The 23,876-nt window shown below is 44.8% G+C and overlaps 1 protein-coding gene across 1 annotated transcript in view; it reads left to right on the top strand.

The window, feature by feature from the left end:
* Window positions 1-23,876, top strand: part of LOC124775138 (reversion-inducing cysteine-rich protein with Kazal motifs) — a 371,470-nt gene that overhangs the window by 279,350 nt on the left and 68,244 nt on the right. Inside the window, exons 5-7 of the mRNA XM_047249978.1 lie at window positions 796-959; window positions 15,456-15,654; window positions 20,444-20,577. Coding sequence (XP_047105934.1) covers window positions 796-959; window positions 15,456-15,654; window positions 20,444-20,577 — 497 coding nt within the window. The remainder of the gene's footprint in view (window positions 1-795; window positions 960-15,455; window positions 15,655-20,443; window positions 20,578-23,876) is intronic.

Here is a 23,876-nt window from a genome sequence, read left to right as displayed (position 1 = left end):
ACCTAAGTTCTATTAGTCCATCTATTTCCTTGAACGTCATGCACACCGCTTCGCCCTCCACATGGTTTTATCTTCTATCTCCTTCTTATCCTCTCATCAAATTCTCACCTCTCCTCACTCATACTGAACACTATCGAACAAACTTCACCATCCTCAAACGCCCCGACATTTACCCATCCTACAGACTATATGCCGCCCCCCTCCCTCCCCCCAAAATCCCATCTCATGAGATCTTTCCCTATCCCGTTTTTGCCTTCACATCATAGCCTTACATACACTCTCATGTAACCTTCCCTTTCTGTCTTTCATATTCTCTTTCTCTGTCGAGATTACGGCGTTTCCTTCACTTTCACGTAACCGTCCCTTCCTATCTTCCATATACACTTTCTCCATCGATACTACCCATCAGCCCTTCAAACTTATACTCTCACCCTTCTACCGTATCCAACACCCTGCGCTTTTTCTCTTCAACAACAAAAATTGCCAGGGCATGTCTTCCAAGCTTCTTTTTAAGTTCAGTGTGCAATATCGTGTTTTGAATGTTTTAAATATATCCTTATTGTTTTCGTTTTACTTTTTTGTTATTACAGTTTTAAATTAAAAACCAAGAAAATCGAGTTCATTCATATTAAACGTTACATTAATGTTAGCTCTACTATTTTTTAAGAATTTATTGTAAATATCTCAACGTTTGACTTAGAGCTTTCTTCATCTTGTCAATGCACTTAACATGCCGCCCATACAGGGCGAGGGGGATGAATACCACAAAATAAGAGAACACGTGTTGCCGGACAGAGGCGCGCCGCGCGGACCAGTGGCCGGGTCGCAGCTGCTGCGCGCTTCCGCAGTCGCCGCTCTGCCAGCAGGCCTGCCTCGCCGCCGCCTCCCGCGCTGACGTCACCGCCGCCTGCCGCTACAGCGACGAGATCTCCTTCTACTCCTGCCTCGACATCCAGAAGGTACTCCCGCATCTCGCCACCGTCACTCTTTGCTGCGTAACTGCTCAGTTATGTGCAGCTGCACATCAACAACTGTCCGATCCCATGACATGTGTCACACACACTTATAAAAACACTGGACAAAACATTTGTTACCCTCCCGGAGAAATATAACGCAAATACCTTGTAACATGGCCTCAAAGCTTTAATACTGCCCTGAATTCGGTGACTACTAGTTTCTTTAGGTATATCATATACATCTGAAGTCATCCATACGTGATTAGACCCTGTAGAGATAGAGGGTTGTTGAGTGCTACTTTTCGACCTCTTTTCCAAATACACTACTGGCCATTAAAATTGCTACACCAAGACGAAATGCAGCTGATAAACGGGTATTCATTGGACAAATATATTATACTAGAACTCACATGTGATTACATTTTCACGCAATTTGGGTGCATAGATCCTGAGAAATCAGTACCCAGAACAACAACCTCCGGCCGTAATAACTGACTTGATACGCCTGGGCATTGAGTCATACAGAGCTTGGATGGCGTGTACACGTACAGATGCCCATGCAGCTTCAACACGATACCACAGTTCATCAAGAGTAGTGACTGGCGTGTTGTGGCGAGCCAGTTGCTCGGCCACCATTGACCAGACGTTTTCAATTGGTGAGAGATCTGCAGAATGTAGTGGCCAGGGCAGCAGTCGAACATTTTCTGTATCCAGAAAGGCCCGTACAGGACCTGCAACATGCGGTCGTGCATTATCCTGCTTAAATGTAGGGATTCGCAGGGATCGAATGAAGCCGGCCGAAGTGGCCGTGCGGTTCTAGGCGCTGCAGTCTGGAACCGCGAGACCGCTACGGTCGCAAGTTCGAATGCTGCCTCGGGCATGGATGTGTGTGATGTCCTTAGGTTAGTTAGGTTTAACTAGTCCTAAGTTCTAGGGGACTAATGACCTCAGAAGTTGAGTCCCATAGTGCTCAGAGCCATTTGAACCATTTGATCGAATGAAGGTTAGAGCCACGGGTTGTAACACATCTGAAATGTAACGTCCACTGTTCAAAGAGCCGTCAATACAAACAAGAGGTGACCGAGACGTGTAACCAATGGTACCCCATACCATACGCCAGTACAGCGATGACGAATACACGCTTCCAATGTGCGTTCACCGTGATGTCGCCAAACACGGATGCGACCATCATGATGCTGTAAACAGAACCTGGATTCATCCGAAAAAATGACGTTTTTCCATTCGTGCACCCAGGTTCGTCGTTCAGTACACCATCGCAGGCGCTCCTGTCTGTGATGCAGCGTCAAGGGTAACCGCAGCCATGGTCTGCTGATAGTCCATGCTGCTACAAACATCGTCGAACTATTCGTGCAGATGTTTGTTGTCTTGCAAACGTCCCCATCTGTTGACTCAGTGATCGAGACGTGGCTTCACGATCCGTTACAGCCACGCGAATAAGATGCCTGTGATCTAGACTGCTAGTGATACGAGGCCGTTGGGATCCAGCACGGCGTTCCGTATTACCCTCCTGAACCCACCGATTCCATATTCTGCTATCAGTCATTGGATATCGACCAACGCGAGCAGGAATGTCGCGATACGACAAACCGCAATCGCGACAGGCTACAATCCGACCTTTATCAAGGTCGGAAATGTGATGGTACGCATTTCTTCTCCTTACACGAGGCATCACAACAACGTTTCACCAGGCAACGCCGGTCAACTGCTGTTTGTGTATGAGAAATCGGTTGGAAACTTTCCTCATGTCAGCACGTTGTAGGTATCGTCACCGGCGACAACTTTTTGTGAATGCTGTGAAAAGCTAATCATTTGCATATCACAGCATCTTCTTCCTGTCGGTTAAATTTCGCGTCTGTGGCACGTCATCTTCGTGGTGTAGCAATTTTAATGGCCAGTAGTGTAGTTCTCAGCCATATAGCGAACCAGTCGGCGTCATACGGGGTGTCTGAATGTTCGTCAAGCCAGACACATACACTTGCATCCCTGTGAACACAGCTGGTGTCATTTTGGAAGAAAGGAGTGTCCACGTCCAGGGTGAAGATGTAGAAGAAAAGGTTACTCTTCCTTGGTCACAGAGAATTTTGAAATAAACTTCCCAGTTCTCGTCCACAGTAACTTGAATGAGTGCGCCCAACTCGTGGTACGAAAACAGCCGAAAAATATTACAGCACTGTACGTAAGGCAATACCTATTGGTGACACATGTAAACTTCCGATGGAACGGGACTAGAACCCACATTTCCCACTTGTTGTGAGCGGTCGCCTTATGTACTTCAGCTGTCTGAGCACTTTCTCAGGACCGACCCACTCTTCCATATGACATACTGTACACAACCCCGTCGCCCGCAAATTTTCTTGTGTACCCGCCACAGGATTTCAAGGAGACAAACGTATTCAACCGTACTATTACAATCGTCTTTTGACTGTTGAGACTTGTAATACTTATTTTTTAACAATGTCTGAAGTAAAATTGTGAGCTTTGGGATAGTAGACAGTATGTCATACGCAATTCCTGCGGCTCTGGAAGCATGCTTCGATAATCGAAATGGCTGAGGCGACCGCTCACGACAAGTGAGAATTCTGAGTTTCAGTTCCTGTCCGGCACAAATTTTCATGTCTCATAGGTAGGTAATATCTTTATACCTAACGCAGCTAACGTCAGAAAGATTCTACAACTGTGAATACACTTCATAAAAATGCCTTGTACCATCTGAAATGAGGCACTATCGCAGTTTACCGGACTGAACAACACGGCTCCAATCTGCTGCTGTCTAGTTTCTGCGTTGTTTGGCCCATTGAAGACAGACGTAGAGGTTTGTGTGTCGCAATGAGTGTACAAGATATTGTACTCCAATTCTCCACTGTGTGAAATTCGCTTTTTAGAACTCTCTCGGAAATTGGTTTATGTCGAGCTTTAGTTATTGACAGCAGGAGTTTGTCGGATTTGAAGTCGACTGTCGTTCACAAGAACTAACACTCGTCTCCGGTCCCTGTCATTTACGATGTTCTGGTGACCACTGTTCTTACGCTGAGTTACGCGGCTGTGAGGGGGACACCATTCCTTGTTGAGATGTTGGGCAGTCCGCACTTATGATAGGAAGACCTCTGCCAGCCGGTGTGGCCGAGCGGTTCTAGGCGCTTCAGTCTGGAACCGAGCGACCGCTACGGTCGCAGGTTCGAATCCTGCCTCCGGCATGGATGTGTGTGATGTCCTTAGGTTAGTTAGGTTTAAGTAGTTCTAAGTTCTAGGGGACTGATAACCTCAGCTGTTAAGTCCCATAGTGCTCAGAGCCATTTGAACCATTTTGAAGACTCTGGTTTGAAACTCTTGGAACAGGAACGAACAAAAAGAACGAAAAGTTTTGTGTAGAGTAGAGTTTTGCACGGTCCAATTTCCAGCCTGCTTAGCCCGCCACGAGCTAGACCGCCGGTCCCACTGCCAGTGACTGCTGGGCTGGTGAGCTCTGCGCTCCCCCCCCCCCCTCCCCCCCCTCTCCAGCCTTCCCCCCCTCCGCCTGGCTACCGTACTGGGGCGCGCCTTGCATCTGATTGCAAACTTAAGGTCAGCAGAAATGCGATTTTGACGTGGTGGCAGTGGAGCCTTGGGTTGCCAGGTTTTCGAATTGAAAACAAAGGAGAATATGTAAACTGCTGACGTGTTGTGCCATGTAGAACCCAACACTTCGCTATAAACTTTTACTACTGTATTTCAGTTTTATCTTCGATGAGTCCAATGCAATATTTATTCTCAGACATTTAAAATATATAAAACACTTGAATGTACAAACATGGCTACAAATATAAACGTAGGCTTTCCCGGCGTGTACTACTGATGAAATCTTCTTGGGTTTCCCCTGAGGTAGCTGCCTTCAATTTCCGCGACGTTCTGATGAGCGTCATACTCATCATTTTCCATCGAAAAACATCGTGTTGACCAGAAGATGATGAGAATGACACTCATCGAAACGTCGTGGAATTTGAACGCAGCAATAAGAATGGAACACCGACAAGATTTCGTCATGGTTCCAAATATTTACAGTGCATTCATAAAGAAACTTAATATGACATCTTTCAGATATATGAAAAATTCTTTACGTGTTTAACTGGAATTTGCTACAATTTGCAATTCGGCTTTAATGAGTTCAACAGACCTTCTGTTACCCACATCAGTTCACTTACTGTTCATAACTGAAAACACACTCGGGGGCATTAGCTCCTGTGATACTCAAAACAGAACAAAAATATTTATTTCAAATTCTGTATACTAATTTCTTTGCATTTAGAATCACCAAGTACTGCTACTAATTTCATACAATCATTACCAGAAGGAGTGATTTTATCACTTAAAATTACCCTGGAGCTAAGTCAGTAATCATTTGGTTCATCTTCCTTTACATGAAACTCAAAATATTGTACATCTTGTACCTCACTGAAATTAGTTTCTTTGATTGTGCAAAGACGAATAGTTAATCCACATAGTCTGTGAAATATTGAAATGCTTGAGTAAGTATGAATATAATGTGAAAAGGAAAGTATTTAAATTATTTTCTTTTGATTTTTTAACATTTGTACCCAACAAGTTCAAATCTTTGTGCGTCCCACCTCCAAGAAAATAATCGGGCATATTTTCTTAAAAAGCTGCTTTACATCAACATAAGTTTCCAAAATGCTTAGATTTGCATTTTCTATGTACCTAGAACTTTTGAGAGAAACATTGACATTGATAAAAGTTAAAGTAGACTAGAAAAATCAGGTCTTTCCCAGATTAAAATTCAACGATAATCCTCAAAGCTTTTAATGGCATCCCAATTGTATACAACCTTAACCACAGCAAGTGTGAACGATAGCCACCTAATGGCCACAAGCCTCAATATTTCTCACCACTGCCGGCCGGTGTGGCCGAGAGGTTCTAGGCGCTTCTGTCTGGATACCAGGAAGTGGAGAGAGAGGGGGGGGGGTGTCAGTGAAGTGAGATGGAAGGAAGAGAAGGATTTCGGATTTCTGGTCAGACAAGTGTAGTGTAATATCAGTAGCAGTAGAAAATGGAGTAAGTGATTCTGTTGGTAAGTTACTCGCTGTTCTCATTTCTGCTATTTCTCATTACTTTCGTCTCTCTTCGATTTGCTCTCAATCCGTATTCCGTACTCATTAGACTCTTCATTTCTTACGACAGATCGTGTAATTCTTCTTCACTTTCGCTGAGGATAGCAATGTCATCAGCGAAACTCCTCATTGATAACATTTCACCTTGAATTTTAATTCCACTCTTGACCCTTTGTTTTATTTATGTCATTGCTTCTTCAGTGTGTAGACTGAATAGCAGGGCCGAAAGACAACATCCCTCCCTTACATCCTTTTTAATCCGAGCACTGTGTTCTTGGTCGCCACTCATTGTTCCCACTTGTTTCTTGTACGTATTGTATACTACCAATTTTTTCGGCGTTGTTTACCCCTATTTCTCTCAGGATTTCGAACGTTTTGCGTCATTTGACACTGCCTAACGCTTTTTCCAGATCGCAAATTCTGTGACCTTGTTGTGATATTTCTTCAGTCATATTTCCGTGGTCAACCATAACATCAGGACTGCCTCTCTGGTGTATTTAACTTTCCTTATGCCAAACTGATAGTCATTCCTCTGGGTATTGTTCATGTCCCCAACTTGGATGCGTCCACGTCATCCTCCCTAGGCATCTGTCTATCTAATACTACCCATTCACTGTCTTTTCGTGTCTTCTTACACTTGTTGACTCTTGCAGCCTCGGGAACTGTGTGGATGGAATTTTTACGAAAGTCTGATGGTATATCGCCATACATTCTACACACCAAAGTGAATAATCTGCGATAATGATCGAAGCAGAAGAAATGAATTAAAATTTATGTTGTGGCCGGGACTTGAACCCGGGTCTTCTTGCTTACCATTCAAAAATGCTAACGTTTACACCACCACAGCACTATGGCTGCCATTGCTGCACGAACTACCCAAGTTGAGCGCCCTCCCCAAAACAAACTTCAAATTATAACTTCCGCTTATTTTCCGTTACATTGTCACTATTGCCAGGGCCGCAGCCCAAATTTTAAATAATTTCTGTTGCTTCGATCATTATCGTAGATAAAATGAGACTTAAATGTCTCAGGGATAAATATAATTATAAGATATGTAAGATCACTTATGGTACAGGACTGTCCTGTTACGTCCAACGCTAGGGTGCTATTCCAATGCCGGAGAGCCCTGGCATTGTGATTGTAGCGATGCCTTTAATTCTCTCAGTGTATGCTTGCTTTGCACCATTTGAATATTAAGAATCTCTGAGTAAAGACATTACGTTACTGCTACTGCTTACATGTACACTCTTTTAAGTATGAGAAACACCTATGTTGATACTGTAACTAGGTGGAAATCGGCATCTTGATCACTCACGCAAGCTCAAACAAGTACTGAAACAAGTCAACCTGCCGAAGAATATTTGAAAGTACTTACCAAATTAAAATGGTGTGCCCGACGGAGAGTCGAACCCACAAAATTTTCCTTTCGTTGGTGATTGCTCTCCGACATTTTTTTAAAAAAGATAACTATTAGCTTAAAAATACGTAAGTATTCACAAATGCATAGTACGTTTCCAACATACAAAATACTCAAAAACCACTGATAAATAAGTCACTGCCAGACTGCGACCTTTCCCTGCTAGCATTTGCTCCAACCGAAGTTAGCACCTATTCGCTGCTAGTACAGAGTGCTCATCTGCATTTTCTTCTTGCCTGCTTCACTTCCCTGCTGTAATTGTATCATCAGTTTCTTCAGCAGCAATCTGTTCCACTTTTTCGGTTCAGCTTATAATGTTTAAAAACATTGTCGTACACCCTCTTCCTGAGTGCAGTGAAGGGGTGCTCAAATACGAGCCATCCAGGCCTGCATAAATGTCGGAGATTTGACCACCAAAGCCAATGATTCTGGGTTCGAATCCCGGTGGGACACATTGTTTTAATCTTCCAGGAAGTTTGCGATCAGCACAAACTTAGCTGCGGACTGAAAATCCATTCTGAAAACTATACTCTGTACATTTAATCGAAATACCAGGAGGACAATTACAATGATCTACAGACGGGCGAAGAACCCAACACACCAGACAAGTTGGCCCAAAATGCAGCCTGAATGCACAACCTGCCGGACTCTGGAAGAGACGGGCCAGCAAGATGCGTCAGTCCACCCGGGCTGGTTGCGCTGATCCAGAATCAAAAACAATGTGTCTTAAAACTCCCAACGTTTTCTGTAGCTTCGCTACAGTAGCGCTGCTAAGTGGCTGGCCTGTATAAGGCATTTCGCCTAAGAAAATGGCATCCGACTTATTAAAGAGTTTTATTCAAATGTTGACACAGTCACGATCGCAGCTGGTTTCGACCACGGTGGCCATCTTCAAGTGTTAAAAGCGCCGTTTGGTGAACACGTGTTAATTCGCTGATAACGCTTGATGTATGTCAGCAATTTGAAGATGCAAATGAAATATCTGGGAGCTTATTGTTGCATTATAAATACGGAAAGACGTTGTACTGTGTGGCATGAAACATAACATTGTCTTTTCTTAGGCTCTGTAGTGACGATAACGGGGAGAAATGGAAACGAAGTCTCTTCCTTCTGAGAGAGTTGTAATAGTCAGTACTGAAATATTTGAATGATCAGCAGGTTCAAAATGGTTCAAATGGCTCTGAGCAATATGGGACTTAACATCTGAGGTCATCAGTCCCCTATAACTTAGAACTACTTAAACCTAACTAACCTAAGGACATCGCACACATCCATACCCGAGGCAGGATTCGAACCGACGACCGTAGCAGTCGCGCGGTTCCAGACTGAAGCGCCTACAACCACTCGGCCACACCGGCCGGCGATCAGTAGGAAACCAGGAAAGATGTAAGGCAACTGATGTTTATGTGGTACTTTGAAAAGGAAATGAAAGAAGCAAAGGACTGTTATTGTTTGTTAAAGACAGAAAATTAGCACAACACGATGTATTCATAATTCAGCAGCGGTAGCTAAAAGTGAACAAGATTTGGGTCTTGTGCTAAATGTAATGGAACATTTGCTAGCTATTATAGGCCCATAAGTAAGAAGGAAGCAGCACAGGTGGGCACAAGGAGGACTAAATGTTACAGCCAAGAAAGATAATCGTTTCGAGAGATATATGCATTTTGATAGCTGGGAGGCAGAAGACATAGACGTAACAGGTATATACAAGGCGTGGAAGCGACGATAATACTAAAAAGGCTTATAAGAAGACATAGCGGCTAAGTCAAAGAATATAGTAGTAAAAGTTTTGTCTAGTTTAAAGCGTACTGCAGGGAGTCTGAAAGGTACTACAATCAACACAGATCATCAGAAAGTACGTGGCAAGAACATCAATATACTCGTAACCAGTTCCTTTTGAAATTAAAACCATCTGGTTGCAATTCGTTTTTGTTCTTGAGGAATTTCTGATTATATGATTACGACTCAGCTGCTGTGAAATTTACAGCTTGTATTACATTGCACTCAGATTTTATTATTATTATTCTTTGTCCTACAGCTTCACTTTCATATGCATTCGGCACATATTGAACACACTTCCATCTCGCCATCCCTGTCTCCACCTCATCCTCCCTCATTTATCTGTCTATCTAACACTACCCATTCACTGTCTTTTCGTCTCTTCCTCCCCACTCACTGTCTTTCGCCTCCAATGTCCCACTTCTCTTTGTTCATTTCCTCCACTCCTTCCTCTGACTATATGCCCCTCCCCCACTCTCTGTCTCTTCATCCCCCTCTCCCTTTTCCATCTGCCCACAACCCTGCCCATATTCCTCCTGACTCATCCATACCTGCTTCCTCTTCCGCCCCCCCCCCTTCTCTCTCCATTTCCTACTTCTCTTGCTCTGTCCAGTTTCCACTCCATGTATTAGCCACCATGCTAGGCAGGTCGATAAAGCAAACCGGTACTACGCAACGCAACACACATGCCATTCAGGGCAGCCTACACGACAGGGTCCGCAAACACTGATTCTAGCTCATGCCACGTAGGCTGTCCTGCATAGCAGATTTATTTGGCAGTCTGGTACTGTTCCCACATATGCCTGTCATATAGGACAGCCCATACACCAGGAGCTGCAAAAATACGTTTCTACCTTTATCTCTGTATTGGAATTAGGATGTTGTAAACGCCACAATGCTGATACCAGTGAGGCCTGATATTCCTGTGCAAAATTTGGTTGTAATCGATGCAAGAGTTTCACTTAGTATTATGTACGAGGGTTGGAACTTATACAATGACAACTATTTATTCACAACCGCTACAAAAGAGTTACGTGTTTGCACCTGTTACTGTCCTTCAAAGTAGTCACCAGCGTTGTGTAGAACCCGTTGCCAGAGATGTGGAAGGCGTAGTATTCCGTTAGCAGAGCATGTTCTGTTGATGGTGCGAATGGAGCGGTCTACTGCCTGTCGAATCTCTAGAACAGTTCTGAAGCGAATGCCACGAAGTGGTTCCTTTATCTTCGGAATCATATCGAAACTACTCGGACTTAGTCTAGGTCTGGGGAGTATGGTGGATTGTAGAGTACTTCCAGTCCCATAGATCGAACAGAGCAGCCCCAGCTTGCGCTGTAGGGGGCCAAGTATCGTCGTGCAAAATGATGGGTGGGTTGCACAGAAAGTGTCGCCGCTTCTTTCGCAAAGTTGGTTGGAGGTGATGCTCCAAAAACGAACAGTACCACTGTGCATTGACGGTCTACCGCGGAGGAACGTAATGTTAGGATAACACCATCACAGTCGTGCACGAGAATTACCATAACTTTCACCATACTGGGGCTCTGACGAACCTTCGCCTTTCCCGGCGACGTTGGTTTGACGCTTCAGTTTTGGCTTCATGGCATTCGCTTCAGAACTTTTTCAGAGATTCGACAGGCAGCAGACCGCTCCATTCGCACCATCAACGGAACAGTAAAGCATCCCTAACTCTCTTGTGATTCCCTTTTTAGGTACTCCACGTCGACGTCTCCTCGTAGATACGTACCGTCGGTAGGTTTTCCGGCTTTACTTTCCGACGTGAAAGCGACGACTCTCCGATGAGGTGCGGGCCTTGTGTTTTGCTATTACTGCGAGTCTTGTAAATATTGCTTTTATTTAGCAATTTGCCCGGCTAAGAGTCACAAAAGTTCATATTAAGCAGTCCGTAAAACACGTAAACGTTCACTTCAGTTAGCGTGCTAGTTAATGCGTACGTTTTCCGCTAGATGGTGCTGACTTACTGCTGAATAGCTTTGGTTCCGTAAAACCTTCACTGATTAGTACTAGGTAAATGAAATAAGTACAACGCTCTTGTATTTCACTTTCACTCTATATTCAAGGATTAAGATGGTGATGGATGATGGTCTGTTTAAAAGGTTCCTAGCCTGGATGAATCTAAGTAGTCCGCAAATGCTGATATGCACGCGCTCTACGTCATGACTCGCAACTAACGGCACACGACACTTACAAAAGTCCACACGTTAATACCTGAATACCGGTACCTCTGAATTCACTCGTATCAGCAGATAATTTGAGTTTCTGTCGTCTACATGTCCGTAAAGTCCCAATCTAGCACTAAAGTCCTAAAATCCCCTTAATACTCCGTTCTACCAAAAGTCAGAGATCGTACACTACATCATTTTTAATCTCCGTAATATTCTAACAGTTTATCGTGAATCTGAACACGATAAAGTCCAATCTAATTATTGTCTTGCTGACTGACACGGGTTCCCCGCCCTTTGACGAAACAATCAAGGAAAAAAGGCGGCAATAATGAATATCAGGCCTTTTTATAGGTTTTTCATCACAAGAGTTTAACGTCAGTGCCTTCTCCATCACGGAGCTTCCGTGGCTTTGCTGTACTTAGACGTTAGACTACTTGCGGATATACTATAATTTTGATCTACAATTACCGAACTATGATTCTACACTATTTTCCCCTCTAAAATTCTATTCTTAATTTTAAATTATTCTTTCTATAGCTTTTATCACTGTAAACTGAGCCGAGGTGTTACAACAGGCTCTGCTAACGGTATACTACGCCTTCAACATCGGTTGTGAATAAATACAGGGTGATTAAAAAATCAGTATAATTTGAAAACTTAACAAACTACGGAATAATGTAGATAGAGAGGTAAAAATTGACACACATGCTTGGAATGACAAGGGGTTTTATTAGAACCAAAAACAACAAAGTTCACAAAATATCCGACAGATGCGTGTCGTTTGGTGATGATCGTGTGCTCAGCCGCAACTTTCGTTATGCTTGGCCTCCCAGGTCCCAAGACCTCAGTCCGGGCGATTATTGGCTTTGGGGTTGCCTGAAGTCACAAGTGTATCGTGATCGACCGACATCTCTAGGGATGCTCAAAGACAACATCCGACGCCAATGCCTCACCATAACTCCGGACATGCTTTACAGTGCTGTTCACAACATTATTCCTCGACTACAGCTATTGCTGAGGAATGATGGTGGACATATTGAGTATTTCCTTTAAAGAACATCATTTTTGCTTTGCCTTACTTTGTTATGCTAATTATTGCTATTCTGATTAGATGAAGCGCCATCTGTCGGACATTATTTGAACTTTTGTATTTTGCTTTGGTTCTAATAAAACCCCATGTCATTCCAAGCATGTGTGGTAATTTGTACCTCTCTATCTACATTATTCCATGATTTATTCGGTTTTCAAATTTATACTGACTTTTTGATCAACCGGTAGTTGCCACTATTTGAGTTCCAACCCTTGTACAAAACAGATGTGACATAAGCAGGTGGTGGGTCGTTAGTTTAATTTCATTTTCCTATTCATGTTGGACAAATTGCTGCCCCATTTAGTGACTGAGAATGAAGGAAATAACAGCATTAAAAAGAAGAAATTTCTCAGGTCATAGCACACTGTTCTTTTGCTATTACAGGCTAGCTGCTAGGAGCACTAGAATCGCTGTAGCTGTCAATAGGTAAGGAATGAGGAGAGGAAAGCAGTATGTGGAAAACACTGATAAGGAGAAGGGACAGGATGATAGGACATCTGCTAAGACGTGAGGGAATGACTTCCATGGTACTAGAGGGAGCTGTAGAGGGCAAAAACTGTAGAGGAAGACAGAGATTGGAATACGTCAAGCAAATAATTGAGGACGTAGGTTGCAAGTGCTACTCTGAGATGAAGAGGTTAGCACAGGAAAGGAATTCATGGCGGGCCGCATCAAACCAGTCAGTAGACTGATGACAAAAAAAAAAGTTCAGTTTTATGCCCCCGTAGGGTTCCACGACTGTTTGCTGTTTGTCATAGACTGTCTCAGCTGCACTGTCTCGCGAGCCACCCAGACCTGACCAGAGGCCGACAGACTGGCTCAACTGCACTGTCTCGCGAGCCACCCAGACTTGACCAGAGGACGAGAAACTGGCTCAACTGCACTGTCTCGCGAGGCACCCAGACTTGATCAGAGTACGATAGACTGCCTCAGCTGCACTGTCTCGCGAGCCACCCAGACTTGACCAGAGGACGATAGACTGGCTCAACTGCACTGTCTCGCGAGACACCCAGACTTGACCAGAGGACGATAGACTGCCTCAGCTGCACTGTCTCGCGAGCCACCCAGACTTGGCCAGAGGACGTTAGACTGGCTCAACTGCACTGTCTCGCGAGACACCCAGACTTGACCAGAGGACGATAGACAGCCTGAGCTGCACTGTCTCGCGAGACACCCAGACTTGGCCAGAGGACGATAGACTGCCTCAGCTGCACTGTCTCGCGAGACACCCAGACTTGACCAGATGACGATAGACTGCCTCAGCTGCACTGTCTCGCGAGACACCCAGACTTGGCCAGAGGACGATAGACTGCCTGAGATGCACTGTCTCGCGAGCCACCCAGACTTGACCAGAGGACGAGAAACTGGCTCAACTGCACTGTCTCGCGAGGCACCCAGACTTGATCAGAGTACGATAGACTGCCTCAGCTGCACTGTCTCGCGAGCCACCCAGACTTGACCAGAGGACGATAGACTGGCTCAACTGCACTGTCTCGCGAGACACCCAGACTTGACCAGAGGACGATGACTGCCTCAGCTGCACTGTCTCGCGAGCCACCCAGACTTGACCAGAGGACGATGACTGCCTCAGCTGCACTGTCTCGCGAGCCACCCAGACTTGACCAGAGGACGTTAGACTGGCACAACTGCACTGTCTCGCGAGACACCGAGACTTGACCAGAGGACGATAGACTGCCTGAGCTGCACTGTCTCGCGAGGCACCCAGACTTGACCAGATGACAATAGACTGCGTCAGCTGGACTGTCTCGCGAGCCACCCAGACTTGACCAGAGGACGATGACTGCCTCAGCTGCACTGTCTCGCGAGCCACCCAGACTTGACCAGAGGACGTTAGACTGGCTCAACTGCACTGTCTCGCGAGACACCCAGACTTGACCAGATGACAATAGACTGTGTCAGCTGCACTGTCTCGCGAGCCACCCAGACTTGACCAGAGGACGATGACTGCCTCAGCTGCACTGTCTCGCGAGCCACCCAGACTTGACCAGAGGACGTTAGACTGGCACAACTGCACTGTCTCGCGAGACACCGAGACTTGACCAGAGGACGATAGACTGCCTGAGCTGCACTGTCTCGCGAGACACCCAGACTTGACCAGATGACAATAGACTGCGTCAGCTGCACTGTCTCGCGAGCCACCCAGACTTGACCAGAGGACGATGACTGCCTCAGCTGCACTGTCTCGGGAGCCACCCAGACTTGACCAGAGGACGATAGACTAGCTCAACTGCACTGTCTCGCGAGACACCCAGACTTGACCAGAGGACGATGACTGCCTCAGCTGCACTGTCTCGCGAGCCACCCAGACTTGACCAGAGGACGATGACTGCCTCAGCTGCACTGTCTTGCGAGCCACCCAGACTTGACCAGAGGACGTTAGACTGGCACAACTGCACTGTCTCGCGAGACACCGAGACTTGACCAGAGGACGATAGACTGCCTGAGCTGCACTGTCTCGCGAGACACCCAGACTTGACCAGATGACAATAGACTGCGTCAGCTGCACTGTCTCGCGAGCCACCCAGACTTGACCAGAGGACGATAGACTGCCTCAGCTGCACTGTCTCGCGAGCCACCCAGACTTGACCAGAGGACGTTAGACTGGCTCAACTGCACTGTCTCGCGAGCCACCCAGACTTGACCAGAGGACGATAGACTGCCTGAGCTGCACTGTCTCGCGAGACACCCACACTTGACCAGATGACAATAGACTGCGTCAGCTGCACTGTCTCGCGAGCCACCCAGACTTGGCCAGAGGCCGCAGAACACAGGCTTGGCGGGCTGGGACCTGTTCGGTGCACGAGTCTAGTTGTATGGTTTGTGCGCCGGTGACGGCGAGACGGCAGCAGGTGTGGAGGGGCTGAGGCGCTGAGGCGGACCGTGTTGCAGGCGGGGGACGAGTGCTGCGGCTCGGGGCGGACGCCGGCCTGTCGCGAGGCGTGCCGCGCCGTCTTCCGCGCCAGGGGGGCGGGCGCCCACGCACCCCCGCAGGAGCTGCTGGACGACGCGTGCGCCGAACACAGCCCGCGCGTGCTCTCCTGCGTCCGCCAGCAGGCTGCCGCCTCGCCCACCATAGACCCCAGAAATTGTGAGTAGCGCCAGTCGTCTTCTTTTTAACTGCTGTGCAATCTGAGCCCAACTACCTGAATAATTTAAATCAGGTCCGAGAACTGTTGCAATTCGGCTTGCTCGACAGCTTGTAGGGTGTGGCTGATTTCTGCTGTACAGTAACCGTGTCGTATTTCATGAACATTTTGAAACATTGGCTTAAGTCTAATCTTGATCTTTACGTGCTCCACAGCTGTAAAAAGACACGTTTATTACGTCGCAACCTTTTTAATTAACATCATCATGTTTGCATGGTAACTCACCAACACATTTTCATATGTTAATTATTATTCATATCATACATAAATTGCCAGAAAAAAATTAGTACATCCTTTTAGATGTTTCCAATTCACTCAAGATTTATTGTTGCAAAAGTGCATATGGAGTATATGATATGATATTACATTTACGGATTAATAGCGCAAGCAGTTCCAAGGTAGTACGTGGTGTAGACTCCACTGGCGGCAATGCAGGCGCTCACTGGCATCCAGTCGATAGTACAGATGGCGAGCACTGGCCTCGGATACGTTATACCACGCCTCATCGACCTGTTCACGTGGTTCTGCAAGAGTTGTTGGTTGAAGAGTCGCATGAGGCACTTCTCGTCCCATCATATCCCACACATCTACAATTGGAGACACGTTCGGAGATCGTTCTGGCCAGGGAAGCTGCTACACGTCTTCCAGTACAAGTTGGGTTTTACGGGCAGTGTGTGCGTGACCATTATGCTGTTTGAGCAACACACCACCTTCCTGTTGCAAGAACAGGTCTAACAACACTAACTAGCACTCCTGAAAGAAACGAGTGCTAGTTCTCCAAGGGTTCGCAGGAGAGCTTCTGTAAAGTTTGGAAAGTAGGAGTCGAGGTACTGGCAGAGGTAAATCTGTGAAGACGGGGCGTGAGTCGTGCTTGGGTAGCTCAGTTGGTAGAGCACTTGCCCGCGAAAGGCAAAGGTCCCGAGTTCGAGTCTCGGTCCGGCACACAGTTTTAATCTGCCAGGAAGTTTCATGTTCGCGATTTGTTTGAAGAATATTCTGTACAGTTCTACCGAATGATTTGGCCACCCAGATCGCGCAAAGTGTACCTTATCGAACATTTATGGAATACAATCGAGAGGTCAGTTCGTGCACAAAATCCTGCACGGGGAACACATTGTCAATTATGGACAGCTATGAAAGTAACATGGCTCAATATTTCTGCAGCGGCTTCCAACGACTTGCTGAGCCCATGCCATGTCAAGTTGCTGCACTAAGCAGTGGAAAAAGAAGTCCGACACGATATTAGGAGGTATCTCACGACTTTTGTCACCTCAGTGCAAGTGCGAGGGAGGTGACTGTAAGCCTAGTGTACTGACGGACAGGGACCGTGGGTCGTTGTAGACAGTCGCATGAAGTCAGCAGAATGAATCAGTCGTCAGTTCAAAAGGCCTACCAGCGGTCCAGATAGCACAATGACCGTGCGTAAGGGGTTAAAATAAAAGTGGTACAGCGATGGAGTAGATTCTGACAAGCCACACATTTCTGAAGTCAGCCCTAAGTGAAACTTGGGGTGCTTTAAAGACCTGCGTCTCGGGACAATAAAAGACTAGAAACAAGCGATCTGGAGTGATGAGTCGCGCTATATCTGCAGAAATCCGACGGAAGGGTTGGTTTTAGCGGTAACGTAGAGAAGTTTACCCAGCGGCATATGTAGTGCAAGCAGCAAAGTCTGGAAGGAGTGGTGTTAAAATACGGGACTGTTATTCGTGAATAGGTTGTAGTCACGTTGTTGTGCTTAAGAAAACGCGCAACGTGGAAGGATATGAACACATTTTACTGTATTGTGCATTGCGTATAGTTGAGGAACATTTCAGAGAGGATGATTGTTGAATGAACATGGGCAGTGCAGTCTGTCAGAAAGCATCGTCTGTGAGGTAATCGTTTGTGACCAGTAGCATTCTTGAAATAGACCGGCCTGAATCCAATGATGACGTTTGGGATTAAGAACGTCGACATCTCTCTAACCCGCAGAGTCCAACAACACTACCTTCTCTGGTTTCGGCTCTCGAGGAAAAATGTTTGCCATTCTTCCACAGAAAAATAGATTCTTCATTGAAAGCGTTCCCAGCAGAGTTCAAGCTGTCATAAATAAGAGTGGTAGACACTCCTATATTAATCACCACTAACAAATATCCGGATACCTTTGAAAAAGTAGTATATGTTTGTCTCCGTATCTTCGACACCGGAAGAGAGAAAAAGAATAATGATAAAGTAAAAGCAAATGGTCGCTTGGAGCACATGAAGCGATTAAACAATTGCAGCCATGAACCCGCGTATAACCTAAATTGTGTTCTCTTCTCTATGTAAGTAACCACTGGAGTAGTTAGTATTACTATTAAGGAGAGCGAGACCATCCTAACCAACAGTACACAAGTAGCTAATGTATTAACAACCATTTGTTAAGTGTAGGAGAAAAAATTGTTGAGAACAGTTCAAAAGAAAAAACCAGGCAGTACATGGAAGAGTCTGTTTTGAAAAAAAAAAATCAGTCAAATCAAGTTCCACCTAACAACCTCTTGTGAAATAAGTAAAATTATTAAATCTTTGAAAAGTAAATGTGCTGTTGGAGTAGATGACATCTCTGATAAGATATTAAAACAATGTGGAGCAATTACAGCTGATGTTTTGAGTCACATATGTAATGCATCATTAACTCAAGGTATTTTCCCAGACAGGTTAAAATATGCCATTGTCAGGCCGCTCTACAAAAAGGGGGACGCCACGGATGTCAACAATTATCGGCCAGTATCTTTGGTTACAGCATTTTCAAAAATCTTCGAGAAAGTAATGTACTCAAGAGTGGTTAGCCATCTCAACAGTAATGGGATACTTAGTAAATCACAGTTCGGATTTCAAAAAATGCTGTTCCATTCAGACAGCAATATACTATTTTAAATAGTAAAATGTCACCAATAGGAATTTTCTGTGACTTGTCCAAAGCATTTGATTGTGTGAACCATGACATTATGTTGCAGAAATTACAGTTCTATGGTATAAATGGAATAGCATATGAGTGGTTTAAGTCGTACCTACAGAACAGGAAGCAAAAAGGTTCCTTATATGGGTCAAGTGATTTAAATAAGTTCGCCACTTCATCTGACTGGGGTGAAACTACATTAGGTGTTCCACAGGGTTCAATCATGGCTCCCCTTCTGTTCTTGATGTATGTGAACGACCACCCTTCCTCTCTGAAACAGGAAGCTGAACTGACACTGTTCGCTGATGATACAAGCATCATTATTAATCCTGTAAAGGAAACTCCAATTGAAAATGATAGAAATAAGGTCTTTGGAAAAGTCATTAATTGGTTTTCTGCAAATCTGCTTGAACTTTGAAAAAACACAGTACATCAAATTTTCTGCTGCAAAAAGCACAGTTCCTTCAATAAATATAACACATCAACAGAAGTCAGTAGACAGGGTAGAGTATACTAAGTTTTTGGGTGTACATATAGATGAGAATCTTAGTTGGAAAATTCATATTTTGGATCTTCTAAAGCGACTGGGTTCAGCAAATTTTGCAATCAGGTTAATTCCCAATTTTGAGGATATAGCCATTAGTAAGCTAACGTACTTTGCATACTTTCACTCTCTGATGTCATACGGAATAATATTTTGGGGTAGCTCAACATTTACACAAAAAGTATTCACTGTTCAAAAGAAAGTGGTTCGAATAATGTGTGAGGTTCATAGTCGCACATCTTGTAGACATCTTTTTAAAAGATTGGAAATTCTTACAACAGCCTCACAGTACATTTACTCACTAATGAAATTTGTTCTCAACAACATGGAGCAGTTTGAAAACTACAGTGACATTCATGATTATAATACCAGAAAAAAGGAAGACTTATACTATCCTTTACTCAACCTATCTATGGCACAGAAAGGGGTAAAATATGCTGGTATAAAAATTTTCGACAAATTACCAGATGAAATAAAATGTCAGACAGACAGCAGTAACAGCTTCAAAACTAAATTGAAATCATATCTCCTTGGCAACTCATTCTATACCATAGATGAATTCTTGAATAGGAATAAATAAATTTATAAATATAGTATATGTATTTTGTGCCATTTAAGGGAATGGGGTAAATAATAGAAATATTAATCATTAACTCCGTATCTTGTTTAATATGTGCATTTCTTGTGCACTTGACACGTCCCACATCATAACGGCTACCGTACCGTGCGATTGATCAATGGAACGCGGAACCTACTCATTTTGAAGTGGAAAAAATAGTAAAATAAAAATATCACATTAACTGTATCAAACGCAAGTCCCCAAACGTGACAATCTAGCACCATACACGCTCGAATATTTCGCCACCTCGAAATTTGGTGATATTTAATCAATGGTCCGCTTTTCGAATACATCTCTTGAACTATGACCCTATAAAATGAATGGCTTTACGGTGAGGCACCTGGTGCCTACAGCAACATTCAGTCTCTTCTCAGATCCTTCTCCGCGACCCGACTCCTATCCTTTGTCAGACACGCAACTGTCTTCTGACCAAAAGCTGGGAAACTTTTTGGCGAATTTTAACTACCGTATTGTACTCTCTTCGGACGACTATTGTCAAATCGATATTTACTGTAGACTAAACAGTTAGTGAAAATTAACATTACGAACATTTGGTATAAACCAACACATTCACCTGCTACTGAATTTTTAAATTGTTGGTCCTATGATCATATACGGCGAATAATCAGCCTCTTTTCTTTTAATATGCAGACGTTCCTTGCTGCGACAGAGCCTCAACGACTGACTGCCGAGACGCCTGTCGGCGGATACTCCGCACCGAGAACGTGGGCCTCGAGATCGTGGACAGCCTGAAGGAGGCGGGCTGCGGCGAGCCGCTACCCCACGTGAGTGCGCTGCGGCGAGTGCAGCTCTCCATAGTCAAAATAATGTGCCACTTGGATTAGAACTATTATAAGCAAAATACTGACGACTAAATTTCATCATGAACAAGTCCTAGTGACTACTATGTAACTCACTTTTTTGTCTCTTTTTGTGCTCGAAAATAATCAAAGTAACTAATTTGTGTGGTATGCATATAGGCGCATTCCGGCGTCCCGCCCAATAAATGATAGGTGAGTAGGCGGAAAAGACATGTCGTGGTGGAACAAGTGTACTAGAGGGTTTCCAGCTGTGGATAGCCTTGAAATTCTTAACAGACACGATGGTACTGTTACCGGCGACTGTGCCGCTAAAGCGGAGTTATTGAACGCAGTTTTCCGAAATTCCTTCACCAGGGAAGATGAATGGAATATTCCAGAATTTGAAACATGAACAGCTGCTAGCATGAGTTTCTTGGAAGTGGATACCTTAGGGGTGGCGAAGCAACTCAAATCGCTTGATACGGGCAAGTCTTCAGGTCCAGATTGTATACCGATTATGTTCCTTTCAGATTACGCTGATACAATAGCTCCCTACTTAGCAATCATATACAACCGCTCGCTCACTGATAGATCTGTACCTACAGATTGGAAAATTGCGCAGGTCGCAGGTGTTTAAGAAGGGTAGTAGGAGTAATCCATCGAACTACAGACCTATATCATTGACGTCGGTTTGCAGTGGGGTTTTGGAGCATATACTGTATTCAAACATTATGAATCACCTCTAAGGGAACGATCTATTGATACGTAATCAGCATGGTTTCAGAAAACATCGTTCTTGTGAAACGCAGCTAGCTCTTTATTAGCACGAAGTAATGGCCGCTATCGACAGGGGATCTCAAGTTGATTCCGTATTTCTAGATTTCCGGAAAGCTTTTGACACCGTTCCTCACAAGCGACTTCTAATCAAGCTGCGGGCCTATGGGGTATCGTCTCAGTTGTGCGACTGGATTCGTGATTTCCTGTCAGGAAGGTCGCAGTTCGTAGTAATAGACGGCAAATCATCGAGTAAAACTGAAGTGATATCAGGTGTTCCCCAGGGAAGCGTCCTGGGACCTCTGCTGTTCCTGATCTATATAAATGACCTGGGTGACAATCTGAGCAGTTCTCTTAGGTTGTTCGCAGATGATGCTGTAAATTACCGTCTAGTAAGGTCATCCGAAGACCATTATCAGTTGCAAAGCGATTTAGAAAAGATTGCTGTATGGTGTGGCAGGTGGCAGTCGAAGCTAAATAACGAAAAGTGTAAGGTGATCCACATGAGTTCCAAAAGAAATCCGTTGGAATTCGATTACTCGATAAATAGTACAATTCTCAAGACTGTCAATTCAACTAAGTACCTGGGTGTAAAAATTACGAACAACTTCAGTTGGAAAGACCACATAGATAATATTGTAGGGAAGGCGAGCCAAAGGTTGCGTTTCATTGGCAGGACACTTAGAAGATGCAACAAGTCCACTAAAGAGACACCTTACACTACACTCGTTCGTCCTCTGTTAGAATATTGCTGCGCGGTGTGGGATCCTTACCAGGTGGGATTGACGGAGGACATCGAAAGGGTGCAAAAAAGGGCAGCTCGTTATGTATTATCACGTAGTAGGGGAGAGAGTGTGGCAGATATGATACGCGAGTTGGGATGGAAGTCATTACAGCAAAGACGTTTTTCGTCGCGGCGAGATCTATTTACGAAATTTCATTCACCAACTTTCTCTTCCGAATGCGAAAATATTTTGTTGAGCCCAACCTACATAGGTAGGAGTGATCATCAAAATAAAATAAGAGAAATCAGAGCTCGAACAGAAAGGTTTAGGTGTTCGTTTTTCCCGCGCGCTGTTCGGGAGTGGATGGTAGAGAGATAGTATGATTGTGGTTCGTCGAACCCTCTGCCAAGCACTTAAATGTGAATTGCAGAGTAGTCATGTAGATGTAGACGAGCATAAGCAGCTATATAGCGTCTTCCAGAAATTTTGCGACAGATTTCGAGGGGTTTTAGAGGGAGTGTTGAGGAGCAAATCGGTGACAAAAATTCTTGTCCGGAAACGCCATCTAACGACCGTACAGCGCGACCAAGTTATAAGCTCCGGCGCCAGCCACAAGGCGACCCCTTCGGCGGCAAACATGACTTTGTACGGTAATGGACGGTAGGCGAAAGCCTCGCAGTGGTTGCGACTGATTGCAACGATCACCATGGCAGAAGGTTGAGGTAGTTACTACGTAGAAAGGTCTTGTCTCCCACGAATACAATGCTCTGTTGCCTTGCCGGATGACTGTTTCGGACACGGGTCTCCGTCCGCACTTTATTTTTCTCCTCTAACCCTTTATAGCCTCCAATGGAAACCCATGTCCGAAACAACAGTATCATCCATCGAGGGAACAGATAATCGAATTTGTCGGAGCAACAGCTAGCTTCATCTTCTCCACTGGCTGCCTTGGCAATCAATCGCGATCAATGAATAATAAACAACATTGCGAGAGTTCCGCCTACGGTCCATCAGCCTACAAAGTCACATTTCCTGCCGAAGGGGTGCCTGTTTGCAGGCGCCGGCACCATAACTTCAATGCTTTGTGGCATCGTTGGACGGCGTTTCCGGACACGGATTTCTGTCCTCAATTTGTTCCTCAAGACACCCTCTGCAGTCCCTCAAGGTTTGTCGGAACATCTCCTTGACGCTCCGTGTACACCACGCTACTGTCTTGTCATAGATATGAGGACAGGGCAAGCTGACGACGATTAGCTTGAACCATGGGGACTTTCAACTAGTATTTCCATCCTACTGGCCTGGCTACTTTTCTCCTGTGTACGTGTAGAGAAGACTTTCCTTTTTTCGGGCTACCCAAATCAATTCGCCTTAATCAGTGCTTTGCGGGAACACCACAAGTTGCACAGTCCCTTATTATCATCGTAGAAAAAGTTACCAGAACAGTATTAGTGTTAATGAGGTACTATATTTACAGACTTGGATCATTAAGAGATACCACAAATCAAGATACCTCTCACATAAGAATCGAAGGGAGCGTGGATTCCACAAGTTATAACTCTACAATGTGTGTGTGTGTGTGTGTGTGTGTGTGTGTGTGTGTGGTGTGTGTGTGTGTGTGTGTATGTATGTGTGTGTGTGTGAGTGAGTGAGTAATATTAAAAATGTTGTTTGATTATAATATGTAATGCAATACATAGGGCGTATATCATGTTTGTAGGCTGTTAAGTAAATGTATTGTATTGCACGGAACTGGGGACCTAGAAACGACGGAGAGGCTTCGTCCCC

This window comes from Schistocerca piceifrons, chromosome 2 (genome assembly GCF_021461385.2).
Source record: "Schistocerca piceifrons isolate TAMUIC-IGC-003096 chromosome 2, iqSchPice1.1, whole genome shotgun sequence".
NCBI classification, from domain to species: Eukaryota; Metazoa; Arthropoda; class Insecta; order Orthoptera; family Acrididae; genus Schistocerca; species Schistocerca piceifrons.
This window is presented reverse-complemented; position numbering and strand designations above follow the sequence as displayed.